This window comes from Passer domesticus, chromosome 2 (assembly GCF_036417665.1).
Source record: "Passer domesticus isolate bPasDom1 chromosome 2, bPasDom1.hap1, whole genome shotgun sequence".
NCBI lineage: Eukaryota > Metazoa > Chordata > Aves > Passeriformes > Passeridae > Passer > Passer domesticus.
The window spans coordinates 20273670-20290933 of NC_087475.1; the positions used below are offsets into that span (position 1 = coordinate 20273670).

Below are 17264 nucleotides of genomic sequence, written 5' to 3' on the forward strand. Positions count from 1 at the left end.
ATGGAGTTTGATGTGCTGAAAACCAGCTTAGTTCTTAGAGTGATTATAAGGAAACTTTAATTTCTATGGAAAAGCTGGGCTTCAATTAAACACAATATTACCTTGAAAAGTGCTCATCCCACTGAAAAAACAACTTTTTGTCAATAGATTCCTTTAAATTAAAAAAAATACTAAATATTGAGATTTTCTACTGATAATTTACATTATGTGCTGGAACAGAAGCAAAATTTTTTTTGAAGGTAAAGGTTTTTCCAATCACCTCTCTGTGTGGCTCTGCTTTCCTGAACAAGATGTGGCTGTGTAATGGTGCTAAACCTTGGTGAAGTGGGCAGAGTACCTCAGACTCTGTGCTTCCACTGTCCCCTGCTGCAGAGATGCCTCAGGGCAAACAGTGATGTTAAAGCTTCCCAGCTGTGGCAGCAAGAGGAAAGATGCCAACAAGGAGCTCCTTTCTTCCTTGCAGCTCTGAAATGTGTGGCAGAAGAGGAGTCCCCATCCCCTAAGGTTCTTCAAAATTGTTTTCCTTGCAGAAAAGGGAAACTTCTGCACTCTTCTGCCTTCCCTTTGCCTCACTGCCCTGGGCTCATGGAGAAAAATATGAAAAATATGTCCCTGGAAACAAGGAGTAAAGCTGTGGTGCACCTTCTGCTTCTGTTCTGAATCCTTAGCATTTAGACAGCAAAAATAGCTTTAAAGAGCAACAGACACTCTCGAGTTCAGGTCTGTGTCTTCTGCAGACTACAAATTATCTGACTTGCAAACTCTGCAGTGTGGTGGGTTAAGTAAATGCCCTTTTGCTTCTGGACAACAAGCCCAAATAATCTAAAAGTAGCGTCTGGTTAAAAAATTATCAAACAATTGGGTTTCTTTCCTAATCCATGCTCATAAATGGCAGCAGCTAAGGTATTAATGGGTTTTTCATGTCTGAGCAGCAGTAAATGAGTGGGGCTCTCCAGCAGAGCCTTCTGTGACAAACCCAAGCACTTGGGAGGTGAGGAGAGCAGAGAGGGTGGTGACAGTGGGGGAATACAGGGACTGCTGGTGGGCTCTGCAGAAGGGCAGGGATGAGGCTGTTGCTTTATTATGAGCTTTCAAAGCAGCAAGCATTTCTCAAGAGAGCCTACCTGCTTTTTTTGTTAAATACAGCCCTGACTTTCTCCTTCCTAGTCAGTAAGTGTGCTTGACCGTGGGCACCAAAGCTGTCAGCTTTGACTCTGTCCTTTCCACTCCTCCTGTCCCACTCGTGCCTTCTGTGCCCAGCTCTGTTCCACAGCTGTGAAAGCTCTGCTGCTCCCACTGTGCCTGCTGTTCCCAGCATGGAGCTCGTGCTGGGCAGGGAGCAGAGCCTGCCTGCCCTGCCGTGGCTGTGCCCCAAGGAGGCAGGTGAGTGTCTGGCTGTGCACACAACTCGGGGGATTTGGGGTTCTGGGTAGAGTGTCTGTCAAATTATGCTACGCTCTGCCTAGGCCTCCCCATCACTGATGAATTGAAAATAAAAGTCAGAAGAGCCATCTAGCAGGGGGTCTTGTTCTCTGAATATGAGTCTGTACATCAAAGGACCATGTTTCAATGTCATGAATTAATACAGGCATATGTGAGCTGTAAACCCACACCACTCCTCTGCCTCCAAGTTCAGCAAAGCATCCTTCCTCAAGAGTGTTCTTGAGCACCTGCTTTCATTTGTAGATCTGTTTTGTAGCATCCTGATTTCTAGAGTGAAAGGACAAATTAATATCCTGTGAAATGAGGGCATCAGTAAACAGCAGTGCTGAAATCTCTGACTACATTCCCTTCAGCCCACTGAGAAAAGGGGCCTAAAGGCCTCTTCTACAGAGAAACTTGATCTGTCTAGACCTGAATCTTTATGCAAAAGCTTAAGTTAATACATCATGCGAAATTAAATCAAATCTGAAGTCTAAAATAGAAAAAAAAAAAATCCTCGTAGTATTTGTTCTTATTTATGTTTTTAGTAAAAAAAATCATCTTTATTGATATCACTTGGTCCAAAAGCAATTCACTTTGCAGCTATTCTGTTTTCCCTGCTCCATTTTTCTTTTTGAACATGTTTGGCTTAATGGTTCTCATTTCTTTCCTCCCCTTTTCAAGCTCCCCTTTTCAAGCGACTCTTTATAGAGGAGTTCAGCACTTGTAAACTTTTGGTAGTGGCATGCCAAGAATGCTAGTGATAGCACTGCATTTTCCTCTGAGGGTCTCCACAGATGAGGTGCCAGACTCCTGTGAGGTGTGGGTACATTAACATAAGAACTGCAATCCTGGTGGAGATGAAGAGAGGATCCCTAACACCCTAATGCTCGGTCCTGTGGGAGGCCGGAATGATGATTAAAGAAAGTGTAGTAGACACTAGAACAATTAAGAAGTGTAAGACATAGTTAGTTTTCCCCTTTCTTGTGGTTACTGGTTTAGGGTCTTCTGCACAATAGACAGTATTGTACACAATAATCTGAGTGATGTTGTTTAATAGCCACTGATGGCTGGGAACATCTTTATTCAGTTTTTAAACTCCTTAACCCATTTTTTACTCCTGGTTCTCACTGTTGCTACAGTAAATTCCTCAATGGAATTATTTCCTAATGCTGATAAAGGCTCTCTTTTTGCAGAAAAATCAACACATAATGTTGTCTCTTTTTGGAGTAGTGTGCCCTTAATAGAGACGGTTTGGGAAAAGAGAATGTACAGTTGCACCAAATGTTTAATTACTCTGGTTTAAAGATTTAATTGCTCCAGTTAAAAGCTGCCTGAAATCATCCATTCCTCCCACTTCCCCTGCAACACCTATAGCAGTTGAGTCACCTCAGGGGGAATTGATGTGTCAGACAGTTAATCCACCACAAGAATATTCATTTCCCTTCAGAGTGGCAGCCTTGCCACAAACACACTAAACCTGGAGTGGATGGACATGAGAAGAGTAGAGGGATGCAGGACCACTCCTCCACTGGCAATCCACCCCTGGATGGATCAAACCCTTCATGCATCTGCACAGTCTCAATCTTTGAAAAGTGCAGGGCAGCTGTTTGTTTAACCTGCTGCACAGATACCATACCTTTCCAGGGCTTTCCCATTAAGTGAGAAACTTCTTTGTTTTTTTGCAGTCCATTAAGACAAATTCCACCCTCAGTGACACGGGCACAACAGCCAGCTAAGTTTGAAGGAAACATAGTTCAGTCACCTCCAGGAGAAGCATGGGCTTCAGTCCTATTGTATTTGATAAGGAGGAGCATCATAAATGTAGTTCTCCACTCTGTTTCTCTGACCTCATTTGGGGAAAAAAATCCTACCAGCTATGATAAAAATTGTAGCTCCAAGTTTTCCTTCTATTATTGCTCTTCAGATCTTAAACTGAGAGTTTCCATTACAACACAAGACATGAATGTACTGCTGTTTTGTGTAATGCACAGTGCTTATCCACATATTGGCAGCACCTTTATGTTCCAGTGCTGGAGGGAAGAAGTAAGAATTTACTTGCAGACAAAGTGACAGACACTGTCAAGTTCACTTAGGTATTTGGATTTAACTTCTGAATTTAAATCAAAAGAAGAGTGATTCACTTAATTTCTTTTCCTTTGGATATATCTCATATTGTTCAATTACAATAATATCAATTTTGCCATAATGGAATTGCTAATTTAATAATATTAAACTGAAAATAAATGTGATTGTTAAAACATAAAAAGTTCCTGAGTCAGCTAAAAAAGCCATGAAGTTCAGACCTTAAAGGATTGGGAGATTCTAATGGGGATTTTTTCCTATATCTATTTAAAGAATTGAGCCTGATTTTTAAAAACTGAGGGAGGGGAATATCTGAGTCTCCCTTCCCTCACTTAAAAAATCTGCAAAGCTTTGTTAAGAAAATAAACAGAAAAGCCTCTGAGAAATACATGAGCTCCAGAGGAATGCTATGGTCCAGCTGCAGCCAAGGCTGAGGCACATCGATGGCTTCAGTTCACTGTAGACACAGTGAGCTCTCCTCCCTTCTGCTGAGAGTTGCCCTGCATTTGTTTTGGTTGGATTCCCACCAAAAAAGGGAGAGTGTAGGTCTGTGTGTCATGCCAGCCCTCGGGCAGCAGAACTGGCACGCTCTTTTTAACCTCCGTCAAGTGAGCACCATGGTTCATGGGCTGGTACCTCCTGCAGCACTTTTTGTGCTGCACCTCTGGCAGGATTACACACGTCAGAGTCCAAAATGAAACACTCTGCTCCTTGGATGGTATGTTGGAGGTGAATGTGGAGGAACTGATAAAAGGTCATGGCACAGGGTGCAATACTGAAACTTTCCTGTGTGGCTTTCTGTCCAGTTGAAATAAAGTGTAGGCTTCTCCATCTGAGACCCTTAGCTGGATCTGAGGTCATACCAGAGGTAGCAGATCAAGCTTTGATAAAGCAGATATCACAACCAGAGGCGTGTAGTTTCCTCTGCCTTTGGTTTAGAAGCAATTTTCCATGTGAATGCCGTAGTTAAAATTTCCAGGGGTCACTGTGGGATTCACCACACTGCTCTAATGCTTTCTAAACAAAGGTAAAAAAGAACCAAGTTAGATTTAGAATTTTAAAAGTATGAACAGTCTTTGGTATAGACATACTCAAAGCTATGTGAGTAGTTAGCTGCTACCTTGAATTACAGCCATTGTCAGCAGCCTGTGGTTAAATAAAGAGTAAGAGGGAGATGTGTATGAATGTGAATGTTTCACAATGTTTTTGAAGTGAAGTAACACATTGCTGAGAGCATTCATTCACACATCAGCAGGGCAACCACAGTAGTCTAAAAATTATCCCATTTATTGGAATAACCCACATGGTAGGCAGACATATACAAGCATTGTCTTCTGGGTCCCTCTAGGCTGATGGAACAGATCACTGCAGCCATCTGTTCATCACTGTACTGTGCCGGTGGGTCGCAGAGGTACCAACAGACCAGGATGTATGCAAGTTGGGTGTTTATGGTTCAAGCAAGAAATCAGTCAAATGTTCAGTGTGACCATTTAAGTAAGCCAAGATTTTACTTAAATAAGGAGCCGCATACACTTTTTTCTCTCTGTGGACCCATGGGATCAGTAATTTCTGTTAGCACACTAATTTATCCAGGATCACAAGAGAACTTATTGTGCTGGTACAGCTGGGAGCAGACAGTACAGAGGGAGCAGAAGAGTCTGTCATGGGTGATTTTCAGACATGGCTTTGTTGTCTCATATCTTTTGTTGGAGTGTTCTATAGAACAACACCAGGCCTGAACACCATCATCAGCAAAATACTGCTGCCTGCCTTCTCCTAAGAACCAGCAAAAGGTGACAAGCTACCTTTTTTCATCTCAGACAGTGTGCCTGTGTCTCTGTCATGTGAACATCACTCTCGTTTTGTTTGGAGTCTCTTATGGGTCGTAGCCAGTCTCTCCAGTCCTCACAGGGCATTTCAAGAGCTGTAATTCCATCATGAGGCAGCAGTGAAATTGTGCTGGCATGGCCACTGATTCGTATCCTTGGCTGTGAGTAGAGCTAAGCCAAGAGTAATTGCTTGGACAACCTTGCTGGGCTGACTGGGTTGCCATTTTCAGAAATTTAGTGGTGTCTCAGAGAGGAGCAGTGGGAGCTTCTGGCCATCTGGGAACTGCTCCAGCAGTTCATCTCTGTTCATCTCTGGGAACTGCTCCTGCAGGCCCTCAAGCTCGGGCATTGGTCACATGAAGGTGTCCATTCTCAGCTACGGGGCAAGAATTTTGGTTATCACTGTTGTATTGCCATATCAGTTTCTTCATTCTTTATCTCCTAATGCTACCTTTCCTCACATTATCTGTCACAGCAAGACTTAGCGTGTTTGTTAACAATCCTTTGCCTGTATGCTATATACATTAGTAGAAAAACCCAAACTGCATTGCTTTCCAAATTTCAGCTTAGTACCACTGGTGGATGGAGAGATGTTATAGATGAAACCTGGGGGAGGGACGTTTTTCCATCTTGCTTGCAGGCCCATGTGTTACCTAAAAGGGAAACTGCAGATGCTTCGATCCTGACATCCTGTCTCTGAGTACTTTTGACTCTAATTCTGGGTTTTATGGGTAAACTTTTATGTGATGCTCCATCGAAAGAACAACATTAAACTGAAATCATAAATCAAGAGGTATAGCTTTGGCCATGGAGTTTACAAATTCCAACTTATGTAAAGTGGAGAACCCTGTTATTACAGAGTGATACTCTAATAAAGCTGCTTTAGATAGCCATAGCAACTTTGAATTGCAACAGAAATAAAATATATCCATTTGATCCCTGTAATTGCATCCACATCAGGACTTCAGCTACATGAGAAACAACTTACAATTCTAAATTGGTTTTGCAATACAGGTCAAACTTTTCTATGAAACTCGAGTTAAAGTAGCCATGTAGAAAAGGAAAGGCATGAGAGCTGCTGGGTGGGAAGGAGAAGGAAATACCTGAAAAACCTTTCCTTTTCTCCAGCTGTGCCATCTAGCTGTTTCTAACTCAGAGACCAGAGCAGCAGCCTGTGAAACAGAGTGGTAAAAGAAATGAAAGAGTTAAAATGAGTTGGACAGAAGCAGGGACAGTGCAGATCTGTAGAAGGAAAATACTTCCCAAAATGGGTCAAAAATAACAAATACAAAATGTACTGAATGAACTTTTGTTTTTGCTTGAGATTAACTTAAATTTTTTAGAAGAGAAAAAACCACTTTCTCTAACAACACGAACCCTGTGTATATTTACCTGAGGCTTATAGAAATAGCTCATATGACAAGTCTGGCTCCATAAACTCCGCCTAAGAAGCCTGGATCAGCAAAATTCAATCTGGAAGCTGTCTATAAATTTATTAAAACTGTCTGAGGTTCCTAAGTTAACTATTGAAGTAATCTTGTGTTTGTAAAAAGATGTAAGTTTTATAAGTTAGTACTGAAGTCCATGGAAATTAACTTTCAACATTCAGTGCTTTAGTTTATTTTAGATTTAATTCTTCTGATAAAGAAATTCTAACTCAAGACCAACTACATAAAGTGAGGTCTATTTGCAAATGAGTTTAATTCATTTTAATATATTTTTGTCTTTTTTACTCACTAGAGATTTTCAGCAGTCTCATGCTTCAAGTAAATCTTAAGGAAGAAGTCAAAGCAAGCAGTCAGCCTCTCTCAGGCCAATCAAATAGTGCTTTTCTGCATGTTTTACTGACAGATGAACAGGCAATCCCATTTATAGAGCATACTACATGTTGACAGAGCGCATGACTTCATTTTGCAGTATTGGCAATTTGAGATCTTAGCAAAACAATGCTGAGGTCGCTCTCATTCTGAATTGCCATCCTTGGAATGTGGCTTGGGTTTTCATTAACTCTCTCACTACAAGGTACTGCAGATGGAGACAGATTTTATAGCGGGGGTTATAATAAACATCAGAGAGCAGAAAGTTGTAAACAGCCTAAATTCTTTGTCCTGTGTGGATGAATTCCTTTTCCTTAACACTTTGATGTTCTCAGCATCTTGTGGACACTTTTTCTAACTGGAGGTGAATGGGTGGATAATGCACACGGACTTTGATACCTCCCAGCTGGTGTGTGGGGAGAAGTGGTCTCAAACTCCAGCACCCAGTGAATATATGCCTCAATATAAACAGTAAAAGTTTGGATATTCAGCCTGGCGCTTGGCTCGCAGCATTCTGGCTCTGCTTAGGAGCACAAATCGTGAACAGGATCACTTCCAAGATTTCTCCTCGACTGTTTAATCAAGGGAAGAGGACAAAAAGGGAGAATAAAGAGCACAGCTCTAGCACGGCTCTCTTTCACTGCTGCATTATTCCTGCTTTTCCCTATGCTGGCTTCATTAAAATCACAAGTATTATCAAGTGTAAAACTGCAGTGAATCTTTCCAAGCCCTTTTCCATACTTACATTTTTTCGAGTCTTACCAGGACAGTTAAAGCAATACAAGTCACTGGAGAAGAATTTAACTACAAAGGAACTGGGCGTCCTTACTGCCAAAGGAGAGCAGACTGGTGGGAGAATCTCTAGGAACAGCTTCAGTGCTTTCAATTCATAGCTCACCTTTTTACAAAACAATTGCCTGAGAATGGCCAACAGTTTTATACAACCCAGCCTTTCCCAAACTGTTTTGCCCAGGGGGATCTTCCCCTCCCAGATTAGCATAGATGTCCTTGCTCAGCAGCACTGTGACTATATCACCTCCGGGTCCCTAGATCTGGAAGGCTGTGGATTGTGCTTTTCCTTCACCTTCCTCCAACCCCTGCAAAGGGAATAGCTACAGTATGGGATACACTGGAATAATTGCACCCAAGCTATGAGGCATTCAGTATACTTCCATCAAGTCAAGGATCCTGCAGATTAAAACAATACAGCTCTGCAATCAGAGAAACTGCTTGGATGATGGTGCATGTTTTATATGAATGGCGCTTTCATGTTCCTGTTGCTTTTTAAATCACTTTCTCTACAGTGCTTGCACTCAGAGCTCCAGTTTCCAGGTAACAGGGAGAACCAGACGCCCAAGTGCTGGGTGATTTAACCTTTTTTCTCAATACAACTGGGAAGCAGTTTGAGCACTAACATATTATAACTCTTCAGATAAACTCAGCTCTTTTGGCATGTAGACTAATTTGTGAGAGCCACATGCCACATTTACATGCGGTCACATAAAGTACAACTGTCATGACTGCTGCAGGGGGGAACAAAAGTACAATAAATGCACCTTTTGCTTTATGTTTACTGGGCTGCGTTTTCAGTAACGTGCACTGCTAAGTACCAAGTTATTCCATCGGTCTTGTTGGGTAATCCAAGGTATTAATCTGTTTTGCTTGGACATATAAGAAAAGCCTTCTTGCCTTTCTTTGCCTTGGGGAAGAAATCTCTTCCCAAGCTCCAGCTTGCATTGGTTTAGATTGTAGAAACACATGACTGTTGAAGCAGGCTATCCAGGCAGTTGTACCAAAGGTCTTTAACACGGTCATTCCTACCTTTGGGTAGCACAGCTTGTTCTAGGGTTCTGTACATGGATGTGTCTGCAGTGGATGTGGCAGCTTCTCCAGGTGGGCACATACAGTCAGTGCACTCATCTGGGTCTGGAAATGTGTTGAGCAGATCAAACACAGCATCTGCTTTAGACTGCCATGTCCCAAACTCTTTCAACTCTACTGTCTATACAGAGTAGGTCTTCAGCGACTAAATGGGGCCCAAGATGCATAACTCATGCAGAGACACTGATGGTAACTCTCTGAATCTGAAGAGGAGCTGCACCTGGAACACTTGGACTGTTGTTTTTGTTCATTCTTTTCCTAACTTCTTTACAATGTTTTTAGCGTTAGGGTAAGAGTCATCCAGAGTGTTTAACATTCTGCATTTCTCCATCTCCCCTTTGAGTACTGAAGTCGGTTCCCTCATATTCTCTCTCACTTGTCAGGACAGGTCAGGGGAGCTTGTATGCCTGAATCATTAGGTGACTGAAGTTTCTTACTAGAAACCAAATATGCTTTGATGCATTTGCAGCCTCAAGGTGAAAACAATAAACCTATGGCCAGGGAAAATGATACTTAAATAAAACTCATTACTGCTTAAAACCCTCAGACTCCACATGGTGAAACTGTATCCATACCCATTCTTCAGAGTAAAACCAGACAGTGAATGTAAGTTGCTAGAGCACACTGTAAAAATGCTCATTCCTAATTCAGTGGACAGTCATATATACAAGTTCAAAATTACGAACTCAGTGTGTGAAGTTATTGGATACAATTCTGTTTTATAAATACAAAAGAAGAAGCATTTCAAAATCCATTAATCATGCTAATAAGTAGAAATTTATTATAGTGGGAAAAACTGATTTACTGGCTGTCAAATATTTCATTTGCAACTCCTTGAATTCACTTCTAATCAATCCAGGAAAACTATCCCTGAGTTACAAGCAGGCTGCATGGAGACTCTGGGTTTATGACTGAGAAAAAATCCTCCTGGGCTGTTCCATGGCTCAAGGCCTGGGTTTGATTCAAGAGTGTATATCTTTGGTGAAGTCCATGGAGCGATCCAAACCCAGGCCCAGTGATCCTGAAAATTCTCAGTTCCCATTACCAGTGTGGGCTGGCTGGCAGAGCTGCTCTGCAGAGGCCTCTCCAGCCATAGGACAGGCTGCCTGCCAGGGCTTGGCACCGCCAGAGATGGCACAGCCCCGCAGCTTGTCACTGCCAAGACCTCAGGGCTTCACAGGACTGTGGCACATCCTAATTCCATAGTAATTCTCAGGCTGCCTTTCTGGCTTCCCAGGCTCCCTGCCCTGGAGCAGAGATGTACTGGGATGCCTCCCAGGGACTGTCACTCCCAGGGCAGTTTGCATGAGTGCTCTGCCAGGGCTCAGAGAAAAGAGGAATTTTTGTCAGGCTTATTGCTAACTAGCAGACTGCTTCATGATTTGTCTTTATCTGACTCCAAAAAAAAAAAAAAAAGTATAGGAATTAATAGTTAACAAAAACTTTGAAAATGTTGGCTTTAGACTCAATCAGATGAAAGTCAAATTTTGAAAAGCAAAGTTCCTTCTCAGCTGGAACACTAGCTTTTCAACCAGCCCCAGTGAATACTATGAATAATAATATCCTGACTCTTAATTTACAGTTGAAATCCAGAAGAACACAATGTCCATCTGCTTATATGATCCCCAAATTATTGACAACTACAAAAACATGATGTTTGTAACCACTTCACATATAGCCTGAAATGTATTAAACAATGACTTCATTTGAAGAGGTTTGTTAACATTATGAATATTATTATTGTGGGTCACAAGAGGCTTGGTCTTGTTCCAGTCTTGAAGTAATTACTTTTACACTGCAAAACTGGTTTATGAATTACAACATTAAATCAAAATGTACAGTAGTCACGTTACTTCTTGGGAGGTTTATTGTGTAGCTATTACTCCACAGACTAAATGGATTTTAACAATCCCATACTATTCATGAAACAATTTTGAATAAACTTTTGGTTTGTGAAAGAGCCCTTCCTGCTCCTAAATTCTTGTCAAATATTTAGATGGTAAATTTAGATAGGAGCCTGTGCTTCTGTCTGTTGTTGATAAGCATTCTTCTTTCTAATCTGAGCAACCAGATCATATATGTGTGAGTGACTTGTTTCAAGTTAGTGGTTTAAAAACTTTTCTTATATAGCTGCAATTTCTGTAAAAGTCATATGTAATGAAAGAAAATTGTGTTTTTCTCCTTCTTCAGTTCTTGGAAGACATTTAAGGGAGAAGGATAATTGCTAGTGAGAGCACAGCCCAGTTTTACTATACAATGAAGGTGAATTGCAAGGAGATAAACAAGGAAGGAAATACATGGAAATCTACCCACTCTCAGGAACTAGAAAAATCTTCCAGTGAATTGTTATTTTCCCAGATGTGTATGATTTACAGAGATGAGACTTCACTGAGATTTTTGGCTTGCATGCTTAAGTCTCCTAAGCTGTTTTGATACTCTTAACCTGGAAGTTACATTTCTATTTTTCCCCCCCTTATTTCCCCCCACCCCTCCCCCAACCCCGGCATTCTTCCTCTTATTTTTATCTTGGTATGTGCCAGCAAGGAAAAACAAACCTAAAAAAAATAATAGGCCTGTCATTTATCTTCACATGAAATTGTGAATGGTTAAACTGCATTTAAACTGCAGCCTCTGAGGAGAGAAAAATATGGCAGGATAACTGATAATTTCTTCTGCATCTTTAAAACCCAAATGAATTCTAGTGACCCATGAGGTTAATGCTAATTTTTGTTGAAAAAATATTTTATGCTCTGTTTTAGGGTAAGTTTTTTGACCTACAAGTTAGTGGTTTGTAGTTTTAGTTTAAAGATATTCTAGTGAATTTTCACTGATGCTGGAAACAGAGACCATTGTGCACATGTAAGGGATACAAAGTAAGTTAACCTTTTTCTAAACCAAAAACATTTTAGATTAAATTTCTTTGCTATGCTGCTGATAACTCATAGTGCAATAATATGTGCTAACACATGTAGGACACCACTGACCTACAGTCAATTTTACAGTATGTATAATTGTATGTATGTATAGGGCCTTATAAATTAAGTGTAGTGATTTATCCTGGGTGAGGTTCTGGTAGCACACCAGTGCTAACAAACTCTTGGATGTTTGCTAACCTCTTTCACATTGTGGGAAAGGTTTCCCTTAGGATTGCTCCATGAGTTGTCCATTTCTTGGTTTTGGCCCCGGGGCATGTTGTCTTGGTTGTCACCTTTCCCTGTGGCTGTATTTGTTGCTGCTGCTCCTTCCCAGCTGATGTCCCGTCAGCAGCTCTGGCTGAGTGATCACAGGCAGAGGGCATGGAGCAGAGTCAAGGGTCCTCCTCTAGATATGTACTGATTACATTCTTAAGAAAAGCTGCTCCTCCTGCCCCTCTGCACAGCACTCTTTGGAGCTTTAGGTTATAATCTGGAGTCCAGTTTGCCCTCGAGGGCTTCTTGGCATTGGACCCTGCAGGAGGTTCTGTGGGTGTGCACAAGGTGCAGTTCCTCTCAGCTTGCACCACCTGGTGCAAGCACAAGATAAGTGTTTGATTGAGGTTGCTTTGTACCAGCCCCCCAGGAATAAGGCACTCACTTCTTCACCAGTATGAACAACACTTGGGCAACTCCTTGAGAGCAGTAACAGGGTCAGACTCTTCTCATGTATTAGATCTCATATAAAGAGCTTTCAGACATCTAGGAAATTACAGCGATCAAGTTCTTTCCAAATAGGATTTCTTTCTGTCTAAGAAGATTTGCATCATTATTGTAAAGAAGCATCTCCAGGAGTAAGGTGGCACTTCATTCTTCATGGGCATTAAGTACTATTTCCCTAAGTTCTGTTATAATTTCTGGTGAGAATTATCAACATACTTTGGTGGCAAATAAATAAAAGAAAAAAGTTCTGAACAAAAGATTTTTGTAAGCTATTATCTGTTCCCAAATTCCAATTCCTTAGTTTCTAGGTTTTGTTTATAGAACTTTATGCCTTTCATATACTTGTCTGTCATCTTTTCTCTCTCTTCTTTTTGGGAAACAGACTTAAACCATTACTTGTAGCAACCAAATGAACATTTGGCCAGGAGAAGAAAAGTGCTAATTCCCCAAGGAAGCAGTGTGCTGCCAGTATCACTCCTGGCTCTGGTTCAGCAGCCACAGAGGCGAGTCTTTTCCAGATGTGGAGTTACCTCTGTATGGAAGCTGCATTCATGTACTTGCTCAGGCAGTGAAACAAGACCTTGATGCTTGTGTCAAGCTTTTTCACCTGAAGATATTGTGTTTTCACCTGTATGGTAGCCCCTGCTTTTCTGAATGCAAAGAACCAAGGCACTGAGACTGTTAAGGACTTTTCTGAAAGTCAGGTGAGCTTTAATAGCTGGTCTCCCAGCTGGGCTTCTCCTCACTTAGCTGCAGATGCCTGAAGGGCAGCAGTCTGATCTAATTGTCACGGACTCCCACTGAAGTAGCACTTCAATTTCTGTGCCCTACTTTAGATGTCTACTTGGAGTGACATACATACACACCACATGTGTGGGTTTCTTCTTGTGGAAGAGGATGGTAAGCCTAGGGTGCTTAGATGGAGATTGTAGATGTTTACATTTAGGTTAGACAAATCCTTTACTGCAGTAAGGACCATGCTGGCTGCCCTCCCAAAACAGGATGCATTTGGAAACTTTTTCCTGCCTCATTTGATGAGACATCAGACAGCTTGAGTCACTAGTTCTAGGTGAAGTTCATGGCAGAAAACCAGAGAAGTCTCTTCTCTCCAGTTTCATAATTGTGTGCTGTCTGCAACTGAATAGCTATTTTCCTTTGTTTATTAGCAGTTACTGTTGAGAAAGCACTAAGTTTCTACAACAATATTGGAAAAACAAAACTTGGCTTCACTAATGATCAGGTAGGTAAGATTCCATTACCTACTCATTTCCCAGCTGCTCTGTTGTAAGCAACTAAATCTTGACTGAAACTGTTCATTCTTCTTTTCTGTTGTCAATGACAAATGATACACAGGAGAGGAGTGACAGTTTTAATAAAATCTGTTTGCAGGTGTAAAGCCCACAATACAGCTCCTGAAAGCTGTGTAAGGAACAACCACGATGGGAATCGTGGAAAGCATGAATTGATTGAGTTGCCCTGGAATGAACATACAGGAAGCTAACTGTGATGCTTTGTATCCTCTCTTAAGAGAAACTGACCTGGAAGGTTTACACTTCCCAAAGTGAGCTGCATGCATTCCTTGGGTACACATTATCAGGTAAATAAAGGAGGAAGAAATTTGGAAGGAACAGCAGGGAGGAATCATAAATGCATCATAAGTGAATAAGAATGGTAAGGTTAAAATGTAATCAGAATAGCCAGAATGATCTGTCTGTAAATCTTGGTTGCGAAGTGGCTTAAGAGAGGGACAGATGATTGCAGGCAACTGAGTAGTACAGCTCAGTGGGTTCCTCTTCACTGCAGACCAGGGTGGGCTCCAAAATCAGAGCCACCATAAATACAGTGTAAAGGAGCTTTCTAATCACAGTCACAATAGCTTGTGTTCAAAATCCAGAAAGCTTTTGTTGAGATTTGGCCTTTGAAAACACTAACTGCTAGTCGGCAATTAGTTTTAAATTCTGATACTAGCTAGACACAGGAATCTTTTCTCCCTGTTTTTTATAATATGTGTACAGCATAAAACCGGATCTAGTAAATCTGCATTTCTCTGGGTTGATACCCCCCAAACTGTAAGTTTTTGCTCATAACTCTTCTTTGTCATCATAAAAAGTTCAGCTGCAGTTTTCTTATCATGTATTCTTTATTTTTAATCTTAGCTGCACCAATGTAACAACCTGTTATTATTGCAAAGCACTTCCATGCATGCTCTTCATCTGCCCCCAGTATTCTACTCCCAACTAGACAGTCTCCAGATTTCTTTTGTGCCAGCTCTGGCACTCATCTCCTCCCTCGGAGGGCTGATTCAGTCTGCTAAATGGAAAGAAAGGTGTGTGCTTCATTTGCTGTATTGGTTTGTGAGAAGCAGGGAGGCAGAGGAAAGGGAGTGTGTGGCTGGAAGAGGGGGATGAAGAGGGTTAATGGGAGGCAGACTCTCCTTTTCAGTGGCAATGAGTTTCTAGGCCAAACAAGTTTGACCTGCAAAATTTCACCTTTAGTCCTTCCCCTCTCTGGCTTCTCCCTCTAGGGCATTCTTTACCTTCCTGTTTTTTCCCCTTTCCCTGAATTACTCTGTTTTCTCAAAGTTTTGCATCTCTCCCTTTAGTGGTTTGCTTTTCTCTACCTTTTCTACCACTGGAAGTTCTGCTCTCCTCCATACTATTCTTTTCACCTTGGGGTATTTATTAGAAACAACACCCCTGTTTTAATCCTTTTGCGATGTTTTGCATTTCCTTTTGCATTGCATCTGTGGTTAGAGGAAGCTGGTGATGGTATAGAACTTGAGCATAGAAACCCTGCAAACTTCTTCCCATCTTGCTCATCTACTTTCTGTGGTCAAACCTGCAGAGCAGACAAACAAATATTGGGAATCACAGCATATGATATATGCAGAGTTCCCCAACTGAAAACATCTCCTTGAAATAAGAAGCAGAAATTTAGAAGAGAAAATCAGGCATTCAGGGTTTTATTTTTTACCCTTTTTATTCCCCGCCTACCTGCCTGGAGATTCTGATGATTTGAGGTTTGTTATATAAGGTTTCTTTCTGTTGGGTGCTGCTTTCCAATACATGCTCTGCAACTGCTCAAGTATCTACCCTGCCTTGTTTTCCAGGAAGGGGAGTAGCACAGATTGTTCACCCGAGAGACAAAAATGGACTTTATTGGTAAATGCAGATACTGTGTTCTTTGTTCACGTCAAGTTGACTGTCCATGGGAACACTTAAAGATTATTTCCTCTGCAATAGGGATTAAGATCCACGGAAGATCCATAACTGGAAGCTTGTTGAGTACAGCACATCAGCATCAGAGCACATAAAAACTTTGGCTCAACTGATTTCTCTTTCCAGGATGTATTTTGTGTTATTGTACACATTTTTTTTTCTCAAAATACCTTCTCCTTTCTCCCTAAAGTACTGTTTTGAGATAATGCAATAGGCTAGTAGCACTTGCCTGCATTGTAGGTTGGAAACAGAAAAACTGATGAATTCCATTTATGTCATGCAGCACTAGAATAAGGCCACTTCCTCAGAGAACAACTGAGAGTAACTGGGGGTGTTGCTGCCCTTGCCAAGATTTGTACAGAGCCTTTAAAAATTATTATAAACGTAAAAGAGGGCTCAGGAAATCATGTAGCCTGGCCTAGGCTCTGTTTAGGCTATGCTTAGCTGAGGGAGGTTTATACATTTTTAAACACTTCCATTGATGGAATAATCTCCCCGGGCAAGTCACACAGAAGTCACTACTAATTATATAACACAGCAGAATGCAATTTTCCTTCAGAATTCGTTTGATCTTCTACAGTTTGTGTAAAGACACATTCATGAAATTACAAATAGACCTTGACATAGCATTTTGTTTTTCAAAGTCTACATGTTAAAGAATCACGAGCCAGTCCACCCGAACTGCGCACTGTAACACCATGAACAGGAAAGTTATAATTTATTTGTCCCTCTCTCCTTCATCTTTAGGTCCTCACCTGCAGGACCAGGTTCCTCGCCCGCAGGTGCTGCCAGGCGCGATGTTTGCCCGGAGCTGCGGGGCGAGACGGGTGGGCTGGAGCCGCCGCTGCCGGGCGGTCGGGGCCCGGGACAGCGCCTCCGGCGGGCCCGGGGCCGGCGTCGGGGTCCGCCCGGGACGGCCGGAGCCGGGAGCGGAGCCGCCCCCGCGGGCAGGGCTGGCAGGTGCGCCGGGCTGAGCGCCGCGGGGCGGCAGCGGCGCTGGGCGGGAGAACCGAAACCGCCGCCCCTCCGGCGGCGCCGGGAGCCGCCTCCTGCCGCTGCCCGGCTCTGCCGAGGGGCTGCCGGCTCCCGCGGCGGGGTGGGGACAGCCGGGGGCGGGCTGCAGGCGGGAGTTACGAGGAGGGGCGCCGGGGGTGCAGGCTGCCGGGCGGGAGCCCAGCGCTGCGGCGGCCGGCGGACGGCAGGTCGGGGTCAGCGCCCAGCGCCGCCGCCCAGCGCCCGAGCGGAGGGAGCGGCGCCGCCGCCGCCCGTTCGCGCCCATGGGGGACTCGGTGTTCAGCGAGAGGCCGGCGCTGCGCTACGCGGTGAGTGCCGGCGGGAAGGGGCTGCGCGGCGCCGGGGCGCCCACGTGTGCCGTGG

At 42.8% G+C, this 17264-nt stretch overlaps 1 protein-coding gene across 2 annotated transcripts in view; it reads left to right on the forward strand.

The window, feature by feature from the left end:
- ARHGAP6 (Rho GTPase activating protein 6) overlaps positions 1–17264 on the forward strand; it is a 309409-nt gene that overhangs the window by 135318 nt on the left and 156827 nt on the right. Inside the window, exon 1 of one of the 2 annotated variants that reach the window (XM_064407714.1) lies at positions 16944–17209. The exons of the other annotated variant lie outside the window; for it this stretch is intronic. Coding sequence (XP_064263784.1) covers positions 17165–17209 — 45 coding nt within the window. The 5' untranslated portion in view covers positions 16944–17164. Of the gene's footprint in view, positions 1–16943; positions 17210–17264 lie in introns of those variants that run through there. 2 annotated transcript variants of the gene reach the window in all.